Source organism: Heptranchias perlo, chromosome 22 (assembly GCF_035084215.1).
Source record: "Heptranchias perlo isolate sHepPer1 chromosome 22, sHepPer1.hap1, whole genome shotgun sequence".
Classification (NCBI taxonomy): domain Eukaryota; kingdom Metazoa; phylum Chordata; class Chondrichthyes; order Hexanchiformes; family Hexanchidae; genus Heptranchias; species Heptranchias perlo.
The window spans coordinates 44,931,446-44,953,682 of NC_090346.1; the positions used below are offsets into that span (position 1 = coordinate 44,931,446).

The 22,237-nt window shown below is 44.2% G+C and overlaps 1 protein-coding gene across 2 annotated transcripts in view; it reads left to right on the forward strand.

The window, feature by feature from the left end:
• caskin1 (CASK interacting protein 1) overlaps nt 1-21,466 on the forward strand; it is a 442,509-nt gene extending 421,043 nt beyond the window's left edge. For both annotated transcript variants that reach the window (XM_068003445.1, XM_068003444.1), the window contains 4 exons: nt 1,946-2,084; nt 8,212-10,458; nt 14,345-14,726; nt 16,465-21,466. In XM_068003445.1, the coding sequence (XP_067859546.1) occupies nt 1,946-2,084; nt 8,212-10,458; nt 14,345-14,726; nt 16,465-16,561 (2,865 nt within the window). In that variant the 3' untranslated portion in view covers nt 16,562-21,466. The remainder of the gene's footprint in view (nt 1-1,945; nt 2,085-8,211; nt 10,459-14,344; nt 14,727-16,464) is intronic.
• Nucleotides 21,467-22,237: the final 771 nt, after the last annotated feature.

A 22,237-nucleotide genomic window follows, 5' to 3' on the forward strand; every position in this document is an offset into this window, starting at 1 on the left:
CCTGTTGACTCATGCAGCAGGATGCAGGCAATACTGAATTGGAGTTTTAGATTTATTATCCATCACTGGCAAGGATTCCAGGCCACCATCTGCAAGGACCATTCACTGATAGACATACTGTGTCAGACTGTAAGACTTTTACATGGCAGGCCTTCCACAGGCTCCTCCAGTGGCTGAAGGGAGTTTTCAGTTCCCTCTCACAAGTAGGAGAGTGAAGGAACTTATATGTGTTGAAACAACCTAGATGGCAGGAGCACTTCACTTTGAAGGCAAGCGGTTCTACTCTGCGACCGGCCACAATGAGGGACACAGAAGCAAGGCAGGGTGAGCCAACCTCTGTTACTCCCTCTGTTCCTGTGGAAATCGGCCCAGTTTCCTGGCCCGAATTGGCATTCCGATTTGCCTGGCCGTGCAAACGCACCTCCAACCTGTTGTGTGACACATGACTGCTGGGTTAGTCTCAAGTCACTTGGAAAACAAAGCGAGATCTTTGATGGGCAAAAAAAAAAATGCACCTCAATGAGTAAAGAAATTCTAGATTTTTGAAAACATGCTGAAAAACGGGGAAACCAAGAACTGGTTCCAATTTCCCTCAAAGCACATTCTGTGCAGTAGATTTTTACATGAATGGCTGTCAAGATTACACAACGGTTTGGGAACAAAAGAATCAATAGGTCCTTTTTCTGTCTATTACGCAAACCTGCCTGTCAAAATTTCCTCACCGCTTTTCTAGCCAAAATAGGAGGACAGAAAGGATCTTCTGTTATCTTGCCTCAATTATGTTCTGTGTGCCTTTTGATTTTTCACTTCGATCTCCTTTGGCTGAAAGATGATTTCTAAAGAACAGATCCCACCCCTTCCCTTTCATGCAGTTCTGTGGTTAATGTACTTCTTTGAAAGAGAAAGACGTGTCTATGAGCTCCGACAGAGTCGCTACTTACAATAGTCCTGAAAAAGCTTCAGAACACCATGGAGCATTGAAAGGAGTGATTGAAATCTGCCAGCTCCTGCTTCCAGAATTAGACCTCGCGTTCAATCTTGCTGCACCTCCGCTGTCCATTATCCAGATAACCTGAAGATGGTTTTGCTGTTAATGCCTAGTTCTAAAACAGTAAACGTTGGCCGTGTTTTATGGAAGTATCGTGCATTTCCACGGTGAGTGATTAAAAGATAGGGGAGTGGGTGTATTTGTGTTGGAAATTGGTGCTTGTCTCTTCCTCTTTTTGGCTTGAACAGGTCTACAATTGGTGCTGAACCAACCTAGATTGCGGTGGAAACCACAATTTGCCGGGCACTCGTCAGAATGATGTGTTTGGCAGGAGCAGATATAAATTATGCTGCAATTCAAAAGCTAATTTAATGAGAAGCAACCTTTGACGCATTTCCAATTGTGATGCGGTTTGCCTGCTTAAGCTCAGTTCAAAAGCAGTTGTTAGAAACTGTGGCACTTTCATTTAAAAAAAAATATAGTATTGCTAGTGAGATTTTAATTCTTTCCCCAGTTTTAATGGTTTGTAACAAGAGATAATTTGCAGCAAAGTTTATAACAAGGAGGGATTGCATTGGTTCATGGAAGACTTTACATTTGTGATTATGCTGACGAATTTTAGCGGAAACTTGAACTGTAACCTAACCAGCGCAATTTCAAGCACATTTTGGGTGCAGTTTCCTGGATTGCGCCCAAAGCGGGAACTCTACCCCGTCATATTTAAGGGTGACTTCAAATAACAATGCAACGTCTGAAGTGGTCACAGTACATAGAAGGTCCATCAAGTGAGATGCAAATCCTCTCTTGTAATTCTCGAAAAGACTGGATAGAATTACATTTTGACCCTAAGGTCTAACCTGCCAACTGCCCCCTTGGAGCGTGAAAAGAATTGGTTTGTATTTGAAAGTCGTCTTATTTTAATGCAAAGACACTCTCACTTCTGTTTTCTTTTTCAAGAATGATCTGATGGAATGGCTCTCAATCATTGGCCTTGCTCAATATTACAAGACGCTTGTGGAGAATGGTTACGAGAACATTGAGTTCATCACCGATATCACTTGGGAGGACCTGCAGGAAATTGGCATCACAAAGTTAGGTGAGTGACGTCCATTCTTTTCTTGCCAGTCCTTTTTGGGATGTTTGAGGCACTGGATGCTTCTGGACCCGTTTGTGTGCAGAAAGGGGTTTATAGAATCATAGAATCTTACAGCACAGAGGGAGGCCATTTGGCCCAACGTGCCTGTACCGGCTCTTTGAAAGAGCTATCCAATTGGTCCCATTCCCCCTCCCCCCTGCCCCTCCTACTCTTTCCCCATAGCCCCGCACAATTTTCCTTATCCGATTCCCTTTTGAAAGTTAATATTGAATCTGCTTCCACCGCCCTTTTAGGCAGCGCATTCCAGATCCCAAGAATGAATTTTAAGAAAGTACCTCACCCAAGTGTCATCCCTCCAAATATTCTCCAAACAATGTAATTTGAAAGACCAAGATCAATGGCTGTTTTCTCACAAACCAGCCACTACTGAAAACCCAGCAACAACGTTCAAAAAATTCAAAATAGCTTTGTACAAATTGTGACCTATTGTTTCCTGCCTTCTCGCGTGGGATGTGGCTGCCAATTTTCACGCCATTAGCCGGTCGGGAACCAATTCTTGCAGTGAATTGTGTGGCATATTCTGGGATGTGTGGGGAAAAAAACAGTGGGTTCAATTGGAAGCAGAGTGAAAAATTCAGCACTGCTTCAGCTTGTTGGCCTGAACTGCTTTACCCCAATGGCACTAGAGTGCTGTAGTATTCTCTGTGTTTGCCACATAGGAACAGGAGTAGGCCATTCAGCCCCTCAAGCCTGTTCCGCCATTCAATTAGATCATGGCTGATCTGTATCTTAACTCCATCTACCCATCATGGTTCCGTAAACCTTAATACCCTCGCCTAACAAAAATCTATCAATCTCAGTGTGACAAGATTTGAACTAGTTCTCTTTTCATTAAAATCTTACAGCACAGAGGGAGGCCATTCAGCTAATCGTGCCTGCTCTTTGAAAGAGCTGTCCAATTAGTCCCACTCCCCATAGTCCTGCAAATTTTCTCCCCTTCGAGTGTTTATCCGATTCTTTTTTGAAAGCTACTATTGAATCTACTTCCACTATCCTTTCAGGCAGTGCATTCCAGATTATAATAACTCGTTGTGTAAAAAAATTCTCTCTCAATCCCAGTTTTGAAATTTTCAATTGACCCCCCAGCCTTCACAGCTTTTTGGGGGAGGGAATTCCAGATTTCCACTCTCCTTTGTGTGAAGAAGTGCTTCCTGACGTCACCCCTGAACGGCCGAGCTCTAATTGATTAATCTGATAGGAAGGAGTCTCACAAACAATGAGGCTGTGGCACAGGACAGGGAGGGAAAGTTTGACAGGAATATTGATATCAGACTATTGCTGGGAAATATGTATTGCTGAAATATATCATCACAAGCAGTCAAACATTTTTAGCAATAGATTTAGATATAAACTTCTATGTTTTTTATATGGATATTTTTCCACAACCCAATTCCTTTACAAATTAGATGCACATTGATCCTGGCTGCATGAACAATTCCTCTTCAAACATGTATAAATCTGGGATCGGCACGCGATTCACCAGCAAAGGTAGATTGATGTAATTTAAGAATTCACAAGGCTGCTTCCACTGAAGTTTGAAGGGCAATAATGATGGGTATGACATCATGGTGCTTTATTTAATATTTAGAAAGAAAGAACTTGCATTTATATAGCACCTTTCACGACCTCAGGACGCCCCAAAGCGCTTTACAGACAATCGAGTACTTTTGAAGTGTAGTCACTGTTGTAATGTAGGAAACGTGGCAGCCAATTTGCCACACAGCAAATGTGATAATGACCAGATCGTCTGTTTTAGTGGTGTTGGTCGAGGGATAAATATTGGCCAGGACACTGGGGAGAACTCCCCTGCCCTTCTTCAAAATTGTGCTATGAGGGTCTATCGTGTCCAGACATGGCAGATGGGGCCTCTGTTTAACGTCTCATCTGAAAGACGGCACCTCCAACAGTGCAGCATTCCCTCAGTACTGCACGGGAGTGTCAGCCTAGATTTTGTGCTCAAGTCCCTTGTGTGGGACTTGAACACACAGCCTTCTGACTCAGAGGCGAGAACACTACCCACTATACATTTAAAATTGCACTGGCGAGACAAAAATAGGAGCTGCATTTTAACACTGAGGTGTCTGAAACCCAGCTGTTAATGACCATGAATTGGAGCTACATCATTTGTCAATGGGTATTACATGGTATGCGCTATCTGAATGGGCATGATGGAGCAGCTTTTGATTTTAAAGGTCAATGGAGAAAGAAGAACTTTGAAGATTGTTATTGGCACTGGACGTATAATTACTCACAAAGAAATAAAAAGAGCTTCTTATTTAAACGCAAGGGAATGTGAGGAGTGCTACATTGGCCTTTACTGATCAGCACTATTGAAATCCTTTCAATTTTTTCTGAAATATTTTGTCCTGCTCTACACAGTTCATAGACTCTTAGAAATTGTAGCACAGAAGGCAGCTGTTCATTATGTTTTTACCGGGGCAAACTCTTCAACAGAAGCTGTAGGGAGAATGAACTTGGATTTAATTAATGCCTTCCTCATTCTTTGGACATTTCAAAGCATTTCACACAGCCAATGAATTACCTTTGAGGTGTAGTCACTGTTGTTTTGAAGGCAAATGTGGCAGCCATTTTGTCCCACAGACAGCAATGAGATGAATGACCATTTGATTTTGTTTTTGGTGGTGTTAGTTGAGGGCCAGATTAAAAGAAAAAGAACTTGCATTTATGTAGCACCTTTCATGACCTCAGGTCATCCTAAAGTGCTTTACAGCCAACGAAGTACTTTTGAAGTGTAATCACCAGTGTAATGTAGGATAATGTAAATAATGGCCAGAACATTGGCGGGGGGGGGAGGGGTCATCTTGACTTCGTGCGACAGTGTATAACAGGTGAGAGCGAATCAGCAGCCCGTTTCACATCTCTCCCCATTTTTATTTCCATTAAAGTAAAACGGGCGGCCGATTTGCTATCACTCGTTTTACACAATCGCACAAAGCCAAAATTACCCCCATTCTGTTTTGCCAGTATTTTCTGTTTTATTTTCAGACCTGCATCTGCAGGCTTTCAATGTGTGTTTTTTTGTATCCCCAAATCTCTTGTCTTTTTCCTTTGATGGCCCTCTCACTGTCTCAGTTATTTGCAACTTTTACCTTAAGTCCTTAGAAGGATATGTTGATAGGGTTAGATGAAGATGAGGAGCATGGTGTCGAGTATAAACACCAGCATAGACAAGTCGGGCCGAATGGCCTGTTTCTGTACATTATATGTATTTCTATGTAATGCTTCTCTCCATTGCCTGACTGAGATTATATCATCTAACAATCACCGGCTTTCCTTTGAAACAGGTTTGAGGTCATTCACCCCTTTCATTTCCTTACTTTTTTTTTTATTCGTTCATGGGATGTGGGCGTCGCTAGCAATGCCCGGCATTTATTGCCCATCCCTAATTGCCCTTGAGAAGGTGGTGGTGAGCCGCCTTCTTGAACCGCTGCAGTCCGTATGGTGACGGTTCTCCCACAGTGCTGTTAGGAAGGGAGTTCCAGGATTTTGACCCAGCGACGTTGAAGGAATGGCGATATATTTCCAAGTCGGGATGGTGTGTGACTTGGAGGGGAATGTGCAGGTGGTGTTGTTCCCATGTGCCTGCTGCTCTTGTCCTTCTAGGTGGTAGAGGTGCTGTCGAAGAAGCCTTGGCGAGTTGCTGCAGTGCATCCTGTGGATGGTACACACTGCAGCCACTGTGCGCCGGTGGTGAAGGGAGTGAATGTTTAGGGTGGTGGATGGGGTGCCAATCAAGCGGGCTGCTTTATCTTGGATGGTGTCGAGCTTCTTGAGTGTTGTTGGAGCTGCACTCATCCAAGCAAGTGGAGAGTATTCCATCATACTCCTGACTTGTGCCTTGTAGATGGTGGAAAGGCTTTGGGGAGTCAGGAGATGAGTCACTCGCCACAGAATACCCAGCCTCTGACCTGCTCTTGTAGCCACAGTATTTATATGGCTGGTCCAGTTAAGTTTCTGGTCAATGGTGACCCCCAGGATGTTGATGGTGGGGGATTCGGCGATGGTAATGCCGTTGAATGTCAAGGGGAGGTGGTTAGACTCTCTTGTTGGAGATGGTCATTGCCTGGCACTTATCTGGCGCGAATGTTACTTGCCACTTATGAGCCCAAGCCTGGATGTTGTCCAGGTCTTGCTGCATGCAGGCACGGACTGCTTCATTATTTGAGGGGTTGTGAATGGAACTGAACACTGTGCAATCATCAGCGAACATCCCCATTTCTGACCTTATGATGGAGGCAAGGTCATTGATGAAGCAGCTGAAGATGGTTGGGCCTAGGACACTGCCCTGAGGAACTCCTGCAGCAATGCCCAGGGGCTGAGATGATTGGCCTCCAACAACCACTACCATCTTCCTTTGTGCTAGGTATGACTCCAGCCACTGGAGAGTTTTCCCCCTGATTCCCATTGACTTCAATTTTACTAGGGCTCCTTGGTGCCACACTCGGTCAAATGCTGCCTTGATGTCAAGGGCAGTCACTCTCACCTCACCTCTGGAATTCAGCTCTTTTGTCCATGTTTGGACCAAGGCTGTAATGAGGTCTGGAGCCGAGTGGTCCTGGCGGAACCCAAACTGAGCATCGGTGAGCAGGTTATTGGTGAGTAAGTGCCGCTTGATAGCACTGTCGACGACACCTTCCATCACTTTGCTGATGACTGAGAGTAGACTGATGGGGCGGTAATTGGCCGGATTGGATTTGTCCTGCTTTTTGTGGACAGGACATACCTGGGCAATTTTCCACATTGTCGGGTAGATGCCAGTGTTGTAGCTGTACTGGAACAGCTTGGCTAGAGGCGCAGCTAGTTCTGGAGCACAAGTCTTCAGCACTACAGCCGGGATGTTGTCGGGGCCCATAGCCTTTGCTGTACTTCCCCCTGCTCCCTTTTTTTTCTTAATCTATTAGAATTAAGATTCTTTCGGATTTCAGTTCTGAAGCAGGGCCCCGCCTGTAACTTCAACCTGTCTCCTCTCATTGGGAAGGACTGAGCTGCTGTGTACTTCCAGCATTTTCTGTTGCTTTGTCACTCCTGTTTTCAGTGCTACTGCCTCAAACCAAGCAGCAAGGCAAATTTGTGAAGACATTTATAACAAAAGGTTGGGCCAGCTCTCGCGGGCCCTGTTAGACTTTCTTCCGCACCCTTCAGCTCAAATTTTTTTTATCGTAACTTGCTGGGAGTGCGAGCTGATAACGGTGCGACCAGGGCAATTGGGGCATCTGGGACCGCAGTGGACAGAGGGACCAACAGTGTACCTCCTTAACCAGGGAGATTAAAGGATTGGGAAAGAAACAGCAGAACGACCGAGAAGGAGGGTGAAATAGAGTCAATTTTTACAGCAAGATCTGGCCCAAATACTTCTAAAAGCTCTGCCCAGAGAACAAGAGTGTGTGTGAAACTCTATGAAGAGGAATCGGCTGAACATCTGAAAATAGGTCTATGGCACCTTGGACCACATCACCACACCATTCTATTTAATCTTGGACTGGGACACAGGCCCTCGGAGTATTAGTGTACAAGCACTTAAAGTGTTGTGTGAAATTCCTTTGCCTGCTCTTTTAACAAAGCACTAACCCATTTATTTTCAACCAGTCAGTCCCTCTGTTCAAACAAAAGAGTTTCATGCAACATCTTTGCTCTATTCAAAGAGCTTAATTTCAAAGCAGGAGACACATAATGGGCAAAGCGGAATAAATAGACTCAAATTGCATAATGCCTAAAATTTGAAACAATGTAGAAAACTAATCATCTTTGGCTCGCCTAATATATTTTAACTTCAGAACTAATATCACAATCAAAGCTTCACCTTGTATTTTAGTGATGCTTTTGTGAAAAGATGTTGTCTACTTCACCCAAGAGACAGACAACTTCATTGAAAAATGTTGCAACGAGAGTAGAGAGAGAATGAGAGAGGAGCAGTTCGAAACATTTTACATTGACATTCAGAAGTCATTATACCTTTCGGTCCCTGTACTGTTTGAGGTTTAGCTTTTTTTTTTGAAGCATCTGGAAGGTAATCTTTTTTTTCTCTTCCTCTTTTCGTTTTGTTTAGGTCATCAAAAGAAGTTTATGCTAGCTGTGAAGAAGCTGGCTGAAATTCAGAGAGCTGCCAGGTTTGACTCTGGCACGCTGAAGAAAAAAGCCCCACAGTCATTGGAAATTGTGGCTATTGAGTCTCCTCAAGGTGAAAATGCCGATTGCCAGTCTCCCAAGATGTCCACTTTCCAAGACAGCGAGCTGAGCAATGAGCTACAAGCCGCTATGACCAGTGCTGGTGATGCAAAGGACGGCCTGGAGCAAAAGCAGGCCAACCACGTAGTGCCCGCTCCAGAAGGCACGGCGTTCCAATCGCAAGGGGGCATTCAGGAAAGCGACAGCAGTGGTGGCAAGACAAAGCCCAACGGCACTGCTCAAGAGACATCAGGAGTAGGGAACCACCTGCAAAGAGCAGCACTGTCGAAAAGCCAGGAAAACCTCGAAGGCCCTAGCCACCGAGCCGTCGTCACCGAACAAGTCGGCCCCACAAGGCGGGGTCACCGGCAAGGGGTTCAAAGGGCTAGTGTACCTCCAGCCCCTGGGAAGCCAAGAGGTTCCTTCTCTCACGCTCATCAGACGATCAGCTCAATGTCGACATTTACTCCGCCACAGACGCCAACAAAACCTAGACCTTCCTCTCCGCAGACCCTTACCGTTCCTCAGGCGACAGCCAAAGTGAAGCCCACCCCGCAGCTTTTGCAGACGGATCGGCCGATGTCCCCGAGGTCACTCCCGCAGTCTCCTACGCACCGAGGCTTTGCTTATGTAATCCCGCAGCCCGTGGAAGGTGAAGGGGTTTCAGGGTCTGGCCATACGTCTAGCCCACTAGCCCAGGCTGTCCCTGTTTTGCCCGTCTCTGTTCCAGTGCTCTGCCTCCCTCCGCACGGAGACGATTCAGACGAAGACCCGTCGAGACCAAAGAAGCGAGCGCACAGCTTGAGCCGCTATGCAATGTCTGACAGCGAGCAAGACAACGATGATCTCGCAGTCCCCGGCGTTGGTCCTTACGCCACAATACAGAGGCGTGTAGGAAGGAGTCATTCAGTGAGAGGCCAATCGACAGCGGACAAAAACGTCAACCGCAGTCAATCGTTTGCCCTCAGACCAAAAAAGAAAGGACCGCCTCCACCGCCTCCAAAACGGTCAAGCTCAGCGATATCCAGCACAAATCTCGCCGATGACTTTTCAAAAGAAAAGGAAATGGGAGCAATCAAGGACTTTGACACGAAAGGCAGGTTTAACGAGCAGCGACGAGCCAGCGACTTTGGAGGGACTGTGGAGACCGGGAGCGTTGGAAGTGTGAAGAGTATCGCTGCCATGTTGGAGATGTCGTCCATTGGGGGTGGTGCCAGGGCTCTTACTCTGCATCGATCGTTTAAGGCCGAAAGGGGTCTCGGAGGACATTACGGTCAAATGATACAACCAGCCGGTTCAGAACATTCCAGAGTGGCCACGGTGCTGGCCACGGTAAAACGCGGGCCTCTCGACAGGTCTCGAGATGCAATAGGATTAGACGGTGAAATCATCAACAGGAGGCGGACAATTAGTGGACCTGTCACCGGCCTGATTGCAGCTGCGAGAAGGGAGAGGCCTGAAAGTGTCAAATCGGAGACAGAAACTGATTTGCCCATGGATAGACTTCAAGTGGATCAGACCGGATCATCCAGGAACAGCTCCTCCGAAAACCTACCGTTTGCTGAAGAAGGTAATCTAACGATTAAGCAACGGCCTAGGCAGCCTGGCTCTCTGAAACCTGATACTGTGGAATTTCTACCGCATCTTCAGGCTAACTCTGAGGTCATGAGGCAACAGTACTCTGGCTTCACGGCATTTGAACTCACCAGCACGCTGAAAAGAAGAGGGAAACCGAGACCAACCCAGCAGCAGGAGGTCGTCGCATTTCATTTAACAGAGTCGAACACGGTCAAGCGGCGGCCAAAGGTCAGGGGGAGGGAACAGTTGGAATCTCCGCAAGAGACCCAGCACCTTACGGTGCTTCAGAATGGCACAGGAACCATTAAAAGAAGACCAGTGTCGGACATGACTGGAGGTGAAACGTATCCGAGCTTCTTGACTGTAGGAGACATCCCCAGAAGAAACAGCGGAGAACATACCTCACACCTTTCAGACGGAGAGACGAAAAGGCCTGTTAAACCCCCAGTATCCCCCAAACCTTCGCTTACTCAGCCAACTGGTATAAAAAGACATGGACCGCCACCAGCCAGCATCAAGAAGTCTCCGTTGCCTGGTCCCGGGAGCCCAGGTAGGCTTCCCCATACTTCTTTACTTCAGCTAACCTCCTCTGTCCCATTTGTCTCCTACATTCCACAAACACGCCTGCAGTCCAGGAGTGGACGGGAAGGCGCTTCTTTCGTCTGGGCAGCATCTATCACGTAAGGAGACGCCCATCGTGAGGCAGGGTTGAAGAAGTCGGACTATCTGTTTCTTGCCCCCCCCCTCTCCCCCCCCATACCCTACTCCCCAAAACGATGAGTTGTATCATCTCCAAGAGGCTCCTCATCGTGATAGGACTATAAAGTGATGAAGCACTAAGTGGTTGGTGGATCTATCACTCTTACGTTGTGACAAGGAACTGTATGGAAATATATTTCTGCATCAAATTATAACACTTTCAGGTTTTTACAGATGAGAATATAAATGTCTCCTTTTATTTGCTGTTCAATAAATGCCATGCTGTTACTTCTCCCCAGAATTATACTGTATTGGAGCAAAGGAACATTAGGAACAGGAGGAGGCCATTCAGCCCTTCGAGCCCGCTCTGCCATTCAGTTAGATCATGGCTGATCTACACCGCAACTCCATTTCCCCACCTTTGCTCCATATCCCTCGATACCCTGACCCGACAAAAATCTATCCATCTCAGTCTTGAAAGCTCCAATTGACCCCCAGCGGTCATAGCCTTTTGGAGGCAGAGAGTTCCAGATTTCTACAACCCTTTGTGTGAAAAAAGTGCTCCCCTGATTTCCCTCCGAAATGGCCTGGCTCTCATTTTAAGGCTATGCCCCCTCGCTCTTGATTCCCCCACCAGAGGATACAGTTTCTGTTCGTTATAGTTATTGTGTGTAATTCAAGCTGGTGAAGATTTTTGCTTCTGTTTTTTCCCCCATAATTATAGTCATAAAGTACAGTTTTATTAAAAAGTGCACCATTGTTCTTTTTGAAAATGTCCATATATAAACTGAGGCCTTTCCGATCTTCCTCCCAGCAACTCTATTGATGGCTGTTAGGATGGAGATTGTGGTGACATTTTAAATGTTCCTGTGAAATCAAATTTTCCTTTTTGTGACTGAGTCAGTTTTCCTTTACACATCAGAACAGCTGAATTGATACAATTCTCCAAAATGACCACGAGCACCAATCAATGTCACAACATTGTTTTCCTTCCATTTATCAATCAATTTTCATTTATAAAACGGTGAATCACAATGTGGCCAGTGATTGAAAATAGATAGTTCGGTGAGTTTTTTCAACTGCACATCAGCTATGAGATCCAAGGGAGCCATGATGGGAAATGTCCTCTGCTTGGGCGCACAGATTAACACTAAGGTGCCATTGTTGTCCTTTGACCTGTTTGAAATGGGAGAAGAGGCGGAGCTTCCCACTTGTATCACTCTTCAACAACAGCAACAACTTGCATTTATATAGCGCCTTTAATGTGGTAAAACGTCCCAAGACGCTTCACAGGAGCGATTATCAAACAAAATTTGACACAGGGCCACATAAGGAGATATTAGGACAGGTGACCAAAAGCTTGGTCAAAGAGATAGGTTTTAAGGAGCGTCTTAAAGGAGGAGAGAGAGGTGGAGAGGCAACTCTATTGATGGCTGTTGGGAGATAAAACTATCGATTGTACTTTAAACACACAATTCCAATTGGCAAACTTTACAGATAAATGCTTCACACGCTCGTCCTAAGTTCTTGCGTGGGCTGTTTTTTTACTCGGGTATTAATCCTTTTTTAAAAAACAGGATAGTTTGCCGATATGCCTACATAACGGCAATGTAGTTTTGAGCATGTTAAATGCTCATAAGTGAAGCTCAGCAATTGCCATTTCTAAGTTAGGGTTAACAGCATTGTATTTATTTAGCAATCTATAGACACCATAGCATTAATAAATTCAATTTCACAGGTTAACTCGAACAATATTCACATTTCGGAGAGTTGAATATTTTGGTTGTGAGGTAGATTGTTTTTTTTCTCTTGTGGTAATTACTGTCTCGTCTCCAGTTTTTTTGGTTGCTTTTTTCAGTTCTAAATATCTATGGCAGCATTCGAAATACATGCATTAATTCTTGGAGATTTTTCCCTGTAAATCTACAATGCCGTCCTGAGAAGTAACATTCTTCAATTTGCAACCTTAATAAAGCAAAGAAAAACAACTGTTATTTTAAAAGGTTCTGCTAGTTCCTGGTTGTGTAGAACTTGTAATTTTAGTACTGATTGTGTCATCGCTGTACAGGGGGATGGTAGTGTAGTGGTTATGTTACTGGACTAGTAATCCAAAGACCTGGACTAATAATCCAGAGATTATATGAGTTTAAATCCCTCCATGGTAGTTTGAGAATTTGACTTTAGTTTTAAAAATCTGGAACTAAAAGCTGGTATCAGTAAAAGTGACCGTGAAGTTGTCAGATTGTCGTAAAATCCCAACTGGTTCACTAACGCCCTTTAGGGACTGCAACCTGCTGTCCTTACCTGGTCTGGGCCTATACGTGACTCCAGCCCCACACCTTCGTGCTTGACTCTTAATTGCCCTCTGAAGTGGCCTAGCAAGCCACTCAGTTGTGTCAAACCGCCACAGGTTGCTGAAGAAGGCCCACCACCACCTTCTGATGCCAACAAGGGAGACGAGCAATAAATGCCCGCCTTGCCAACGACACCCACGTTCCGAGAATGAATTTTTTTAAAAGGGATATTTCGCTGCTTGAAGATGGACTAATTCATGTATGTTTGCCTCTAGCCCATTCAATTGCCTCAATACTTTTCACACCTACCATTTTAGCACCGGTGTAGTCCGATGGGGATTAGTTTCTTCAGGAATAGATTATGTGACAAGACTAATTTAGCTCCTTTCACCTCTGTAAATTTGAAGAGAGAGCACAGTTATGTTACTTGTAGTCTGAGATAGCTTTGCATGTAAAAGGCAACATGCTCTTTTACACGACACAACATACATATCACCAAGACTATGGAATACCTACAAATTAACCTCAAATAATAAGCAGTATGCTTGCTAATTTTAGGTGATTTTTTTTCGGAGCTTACACACGGCCGCTACGGCTTTTATATCCATCCAGGGTCTTGTATAGTGAGTCACAGTGAGACACAATGGTGAGCCTCTTGTCACTGCACATTGTCACGGAAATGGAGTCGAGCTGTGAAGACCGAGAGCACACATTTGCAGCTCCTGACAGTTCTTGTGGAGAAACAGGAATAAGGAAGCAAGAACTTGCATTTATATAGCGCCTTTCACAACCTCAGGATGTCCCAAAGCGCTTTACAGCCAATGAAATACTTTTGAAGTGTAGTCACTGTTGTAATGTAGGAAATGCGGCAGCCAATTTGCGCACAGCAAGGTCCCACAAACAGCAACGTGTTATTGACCAGGTCATATGTTTTAGTGATGTTGGTTGAGGAATAGATATTGGCCCAGGACACCAGGGAAAACTCTCCTGCTCTTCTTCTAAATAGTGCCACGGGTCTTTCACATCCACCTGAGGGGGCAGACAGGGCCTCGGTTCAACGTCTTAGATGGCACCTCCGACAGTGTAGCACTCCCTCAGTACTGCACTGCAGTATTAGCCTAGATCTTGTGCTCAAGTCTCTGGAGTGGGACTTGACCTTGTGACCTTCTGACTCTGAGGCAAGAGTGCTGCCCACTGAGCCAAGCCTGGCTCCTTCAGTTTTTTTTAAAAAGAATGTGGTTTTATGCATTGCGAGCTATGCCCATCACTAAATCACATCAGGGTAGCTTCTTCACAGCTACAGGCAATATTATATTTTGTATCAAAAGTCATCTGCATATATGTAACACAATGAAATACGGTCTTGTTTCGGGCCAATTACTTGCCTATGGTTGAATACCTCAGCTTTTATTAACATGATATTTCTGTCCATCTTTATTTCAGAAGTAAAACGTGCCCCACCCCCTGTGTCTCCTAAACCAATCCTACCTCCCCCTCTGACTACACCCAAACCCATCAAACCCCATACCATTCTTCAGTCCTTGAGCGCAGGTCCAACTCCCGTCCCTTCCCCCGCCAAGCAACCAACTATCAAGGCAGCAAGCACACCAGCATCCCTGTGCTCGAGCCCAGCTAAACCGCTCGCCGGTGGCCAAACACAGCAGGTCCCGGTCAAGCCACCGAGGTCCTCGATCGCTGGGTCTTCCACAGAGATGGCCACGACAGAAGTAGCACAACTGAAGCTTGAAGAAACCAGTGCATCCCTGGCAGCAGCTTTACAGGCCGTGGAGGAGAAGATTAAGCACGATGAGGGGCACAAAGCAGAGTAAGTCCGTTGGTTTTAGTTCCGCCATGGGTGGGCGACGCAGTGAGGCCGGCAGGGTTTGACTCCAGCTCATTGGAAGTAGTCCTACACGAATTCACTTTGGGCAGAATCAGTAGAGTTTTTTAGCACCAAACTGCACGTTTTTTGGTACAGATTGGTATTAAATCAGCACTCTCACACAGTCAGGCAACAAGTGCGGTTGGTGTAAATGGAGAGGAGAAAAAAGTAGCTCTTATGCAGTCTTCTGAGACTGGAGTTAAGGGCACGTTGTTGACATCCAGCCTGTGTTATTCATGACCTGGAAATGCTTGGTGTTAACACTGGGTCCAAAAGATGGAGAAGTGTTCCCTCCCCCACCACTGATAATCCCTCACAAAAAGTCCCTGCTTTCACGCAATTTTGTATATATTTATTGAAGTATTAAAGTACACGTAGGGAACAACTACAGTACAAAAACTAGTTCATTTGGAGAGATGCTGTTTTTGTATCTACAAAAGCAGAAGGCAGATGTTCCTCAGATTGACTACTGGAAAACAGGCGGAGGGAGGTACAAGGAAAATCCTTGCTCCAAATGACTGACGTGACAATTATCCTCCTCCCCCCCCGGTGGGGACCCCACTGTGAATGTACAGTGAAGGTGCATTGAGGAAAATTGGGCTGGTTCTCGATGGTATAACCCCAGTGGGCGGAAGAGAAGGTCTAGAGCACTTCTGATGGACAATCTAGCCCCAAGTGTTTTAGAACAACGCATAGGGATCAGACAAACACTGGCAAGATTCCAGTGCCACAACAACAACTTGCATTTATATAGCGCCTTTAACGTAGTAAAACGTCCCAAGGCGCTTCGCGGGAGCGATTACCAAACAAAATTTGACACCAAGCCACATAAGCAGATATTAGGACAGGCTTGGTCAAAAAGGTAGGTTTTAAGGAGCGTCTTAAAGGAGGAGAGAGAGGTAGAGAGGTTTAGGGACCTAGGTAGCTGAAGGCATGGCCACCAATGGTGGAGCAATGAAAATCGGGGATACACAAGAGGCAAGAATTGCATTACAATTAATACAGAGATATTTGTAGTTCAGCGAGCTTTCTAATGGGTAGCAAAGCAATATAGACCAGGAAGTCCCAGGTTCGATGCCCAGGCTGTATTGAGTTTGTAGATCTCAGCTATGGTGATGGTAAGGCCTCTATAATTGGCCTCAGCACAAATGGGCTGGGGGGGGGGGGGGTGGAAATCAGAGTTCATGCTCGTATCCAGTGACGTGTATGGACGTCGGCTGAGAACAGGATTGGCCTCAGCTGTAGTGACCTCCACAGTTGAATAGCTTGCTGTCAAGGCTCACACATGAATGAGCATGGTGTTGGATGGCAGACAATGCCTTGGAGCCATACTCCAGCGAGTAATCAGGAGAAGGGGGCGAGAGAGGAAAGAAAGGCCTACTCCTGCTCCTATGTTCCTAAAGTTGGCGAGGAAAGCATTTTTTTTTTGAGGAAACTAGTAATGGTTACAGTGATGTATCTCAATGGCTAACAATGACAGAAATAGGCTTCCCTAGAAATGAATGTTGGCTTTTCAAAAGGCTCCAAAGAGGCACAGACTTAAGTGGAGTAAATTTGTAAATATTGAATACATAAGTGTGGCAGAGCAGATCTCCAGGATTCTGCTGTCCAGATAAATATGCTGTCAGTTTTTTTTTTCAATTACTCGTACAGATGAAGTGTAATGCCTCTCTCTGCACAGGGCTGCTTCAGAAGTGAAGACCACAGGCAGCATACTCGATGACATCGGCAGTATGTTTGACGACTTGGCCGACCAACTGGATGCCATGTTGGAATGAAGGAGAGGAAGCAAACGGCAGGAAAACCTCAGGACTTAATGTGGGCACAATGATCTTTAAAAATCCTTTCCAGACCAGTCTTGGACACAATTTCCCTCCACAAACTCATTTGTATTTTTTTTTTGGTTCGCACAATTCACGGGGGAAAAAAAAAAGAAGAAACAATTAGATTACCTCAGGATCTTGTTGCGCGTAGATCTGCTGGAATGAACTCACCAACGTCATCTTTCAACAAAAAAAAAACACAAGTCTAAAGATTTTGATTTGAAGCAGACGGAGACAGGAGGTTGAATTGTTTTAATATAGATACGAGATCTTGCAAACGTGAGGATGTTTAAACTCTTAGAATAAAAAAAAGGTGTTAGTGTGAGATGTAGTATATGTACACTGTAAGCATGAGAAATAAGATAGGTTTGTAAACGTTCATCCCAGATGATGGCGATCGTACACAAGTGCACAAAGACATGGTCAGATTGTGACACTAAATTTCAAGTTGTATTTTTTTCCCCTTGGTTGTGATATCAGTGACAGAGGCTGATGGGATTTTTGCCTGGGCTGCTTTTTTTTTACTTTCTATTTAAAAGTATTGGTAGTTTTGTCAGTCAGGTGACACAGAGATACTTGATTAGTTAGAGGAGGAAGACTGCTTGTATAAAGACACTCGATTGGTTAAGGAGGGACGAGGGTAATGTACAAAATCTCGATTGGTTAAGGAGGACTGACCAGAGGGAAGTGAGCTCCCCTGAACGATTTAGTGGATAAATGCTCGGTCCAGTGTGACACTAGATTTGATATCTGTCGCTGAGTTAGCTAGCTTCATTCAGCTGGTGCAGGAATCAGGACACGGCACTGCAATCAGCTTCACTGCCCCCCTGGGGAAGGGGGAAAGGGGACAATTCAGTCAGGTTTCCTGCTCCTGATCACTATCCGGTGACTCCTGGTGGAAAGTGCCCGTGCAGCTCCTTCAAGGGCACAATTACAGTTGACTGTCGTGCCTGCCACAGTCGAATAGCCTGCCACCATTCACCATCTAGGTCCACAAATGACGAATTGGGTGGGTGCCAGAGGGCTACCAGTAGCTGTTAAAGTCAGCACCTTCAGGAAGGAAGAAAATCGCAAAATAAAAACACAAAGGAAGACGTAACAGTATGAAACAATAGCATTCAAATGAGTAATAATTTACTGCCAGTCTATAGTGTTATTTAATTGGAGTGTAATATTTGTTAAGGGGGGGGGGAATGAACCAAATTACAAATGTCTGAATATAAAATACAATATTCTGAAATCAACTCACTGCAATTTCAAAATTAATTTGATTAAGATACACTTGGAAAAGAAATGGGAAACACTCAGTACTAATTTTCAGTGACAAAAAGCAAGGTTCTGCAAAATGTCAGGCAAACTTTTTGCCATCTACTCGTTAAGGGAGGAGTGAGGTGCGAGTTGGACTGAATGGAGCCAACTTTGAATGAAGTTGTCTCCAAGTCAGTTAAAAGGCTTGTCCCATCTAAATGCTGTTGAGCTTCATTCAGTTAGAATGTGGTAGTTTCCATTCACTATATTAACAAGTGAAATCCATCGTGCTTATCAGTTTTTTTGCACATGATTTGTAACGCACCGAAAATATTCTTGTACATGCTATAAAGGTCCAGGTTGGAGGGGTGCAGTTTTAATTCCAAACGATTTTATTGCTGTGCATTTTGTGCTCAGTAAGTAGCATAACTTTAAGAAAGGACTTGCATTTATATAGCGCCTTTCATGACCTCAGGATGTCCCAAAGCGCTTTACAGCCAATGAAGTACTTCTGAAGTGTAGCCACTGTTGTAATGTAGGAAACGCGGCAGCCAATTTGTGCACAGCAGGGTCCCACAAACAGCAACGTGATAATGGCCAGATCATGTGTTTTTAGGTGTTGGTTGAGGGCTAAATATTGGCCAGGACACTGGGGAGAGCTCCCCTACCCTTCTTCAAATAGTGCCAATGGATATTTTACAACCCCGAGAGGGCAGAAAGGGTCTCAGTTTGACGTCTCATCCGTTAGACGGCGTCTCCGACTGCAGCACTCCCACAGTACTTCACATAAGTGTGAGCCTGGACTATGTGCTCAAGTCTCTGGAGTGGGGTTTGAATCCACAACCTTCCAATGAAACCAAGACTGACACCTTGAGATAAAGGACCAGTTAATCTGTTTTTGGTGTTGTTGGTTGAAGGGTAAATATTGGCCAGGACACCAGGAGGACTCTGCCCTTCTTCGAAATAGTGCCATGGGATCTTTTACGTCCACCTGAGAGGGCAGACAGGGGCCTCGGTTTAACATCTCATCTGAAAGACAGCACCTCCGACAGTGCAGCACTCCCCTCGGTACTGCACTGAGATGTATATGTGCTCCCGATGAGTGAGGTTCTGCGCCAGAAGTATGCATTGGGAAAACTTACCTTATAGAGAGCTCGGGCTTCCACTGGGACATCAGTTCCAGGCCCTAAAGAATGAGAATCGGTTCGTTCAACTCTTCTGCTCTCGGCCTCAAATGTTGCTGCCTCCTTTAAAATTGAGTGAGGTTCTCGGAGCTCGTCTCATTGTAAGGCAGCTCACCCTTTAAAGGTATTAACAGGGAGAGGTTTGCAAGCTCTATCACTGCCAGAGAAACTTAGAAAGTCCTAAGGCTGAATGTCAGAAGTCCCCCACCTTCCCTCACCAGAGTAGAACGCATTGTAAAAAAAATGTTTTAATTCTACGGTTGTTTTTTGGTGAAATCAACTCATGTGCTCGATGTGAGTTATGATTTTGAAGCTGTTATTTAATACATCTGAAGATGTTGTATTCACTCGTTCATCTCAATATGTTGACATACAACCGATCCATCTATGAACGGTGCATTTGTTATTTTATAGTCCATTTTTACCAAGAGCCCTTTATTTGCACAAATTCAAACATGAGCTGGAGAGCATAATGTGTTTTTTACATTGACCTAATGTCTGCAGTCAGGTCGACACTGTATTTCTGTAGGCTTTTCTAATGAGGTGTCTTTAGTAGGAATCGCGTGGGCAGACTTGTCAGCAAAAACCGTAGTAACAAAGAAATACTGACCAGCAAGAGATGAAAATTAAACCCAAAACAGATAGTCTATCTGTCTCCATCTTTCCCTTGTTCTGATTTCACTCACATGTATATCACTGCTTAATGTTTCTCTACTGCAATATGGCAAGTTAAAAATGGAGACACTTTGGGGCTTGTCTTGTAACCCTTTCTGCTCCTTTCAATATATTGAGGGATAGGGCATTGCAACTGGACATGCCCTTAGATTTTAATCAGTATCCTTCATCTTATTAGTTGAGGTAGTCAAATTATTACTGGACCTTTCTCGCATGTCCACAGCACTGAACTGTCCTAAATTTGATGCCTGGTCTGTTTTCACACTGAAACTTTCAGGGTTCAGACCACGAAGGATGCAAACAGCAGAACAGAGCAATATATTCTCTATTGTTGTCATTCTTCATCTTAAAGGGTCAAAAACAAACAGAACATTTTATACACACACACACACACTTAAATGTCCTGGTTTGGTTGTAAGCTCACGGATCCCAAAGGGCTTTTACACACGTTATATGACACCAGCCTTATTGGTTAGGGTATGCCAGAAGTATAAAGAGGTTCAGCCAGATAAGCAATTCTAGGTGTGCATCTTCTGCCTCCCTGTGGTAGGTTTAAGTCATTGCAGAAATAGAAATCCATAACCATAAAAACAAGCAAGTTTAAAGCATACTCGACGGTAGCTATGAAATGAAACGTTGGAAATTCTCACAATGGAATACCAATCCACATCATTTTCCTTTTAAAAAGAAACAGAAAAATTTTAAAATATTTGTCAATGATCCTGTTCACAGATGAGAGATTTTACTGACCCCAAATTCTATATTAAATTATATATTAAAATGATTTACTCTAGCACAAGCTTAACACAAAAAACTCCTGTAAAATTCTACTTTATTTTGAAGCCATTTTTAAATAAAATATATATAAATGATTGTCATTTTAATTTTGTTGATTTTTTTTTTCTTTGGTATTTTCAATGTTGAAACAAAAACATTGTATGCATTTTTTTTTAGATGAACAATGACGTGCCTTGTTTAAGTTGAAGATTTCTTTTGTTAATTGGTTTACGACATTGAGTTCTGTTTTGAATTTCAGTTGTATGTGTGTGTTCAGGAGGAACACGCCTGTTGTAATAACAAATGTACAAACAGTGTATAAAGTCTGGTTTAATGCCTGAATTACAATGAATGCATCTGCCTGTGGTTTGAAAAAAGTGTCAATTGTAATTCTCGGATTTGAGCTATTAATTAATTGTCTTATATCGTGTCCGATGACCCAGTGTGTTTGTCACAGTTTTGAAATTTCTTCAAAGCCTGAAAAATAGCCGATGTAAATTGTAAAAAAACAAAACAAAAAAAATTTAGAAAGCCCATAAAAAATTGTATGACTGTTATATTTTTATTAAGTTATGAAACTGTATCGTATTTCCATTATGTAAAGCTATGCATCTTGACGCTTCATGCTATTCCGTGCTCTATTGAAAGTGATTAATGTTGTTAGGTGTGTTGTGCTCGAAGAGGATTCCATTTCTTGTCAGGTTAATCTGCGAGAAGCAACTTCGATCTTACAGAAAGTTATAAGGAGAGAAAATTGTCCACTTAATGTATTCTGGGAAGCCGATTTATTTTTATCTTTAAAAAAAAAAGGGACTATGTTTTCAATGGAACTCCTCAAGCGTCAGGCTGCAAAATGTGTACGTCCTGTTGAACGCTGCCAATGACTATCATAACCAACATGACAGCCATGTGGCAGTGTTGTGCTTGACTGATTGCATTTACTGCCATTGGCTCTAAATAAATGTTAAAAAGGTTATTTTGTCTATTTTTCCTTTTTTTCTCCCCCCCCCCCGCCCCCCCCTCGTTAACAACTTATTCTTAAAAATAAGGTGTGGAGATGCCGGTGATGGACTGGGGTTGACAATTGTAAACAATTTTACAACACCAAGTTATAGTCCAACGATTTTTATTTGAAATCTACAAGCTTTCGGAGGCTTCCTCCTTCCTCAGGTAAATGTCAGGAGCTGAGGAAGGAGGAAGCCTCCGAAAGCTTGTAGATTTCAAATAAAAATCGTTGGACTATAACTTGGTGTTGTAAAATTGTTTACAATTAAAAATAAGGAGAAGCCGTTTCCACTGGCAGGAGGGTCGGTAACCCGGAGGACACAGATTTAAGGCCACTGGCAAAAGAGGCCAGAATTGAGGGCGTGCAGAGAATCTTGGAGGGCTGTGGGGCCTGAGGGAGTTACAGAGATGGGGAGGGAGGGAGGGGGCGAGGTCATGGAAGGATTTGAGACCAAGGATGAGAATATCGGGATGTTCTTCTTCACACAGAGAGATCAATATATGGGGTGGACTGCCAGATAGAGCAATGGAGGCAAAAACCCTGGAATCATTTAAGCAAAGATTAGATGCAGCACGGGAAGGGGGGAGGGGGGGGTGGTGGAGATGTGTAGGGCTTTTCTTGGCTAAATTAAGAGGGGACAATTGGTCTTCTTCATCCATATCCATTGGCAGACTTGTTCTTCAATGTCCATTCACACCATTGGTCCCCTGCAGTGTTGCAGCCTGTCCCACACCATTGGTC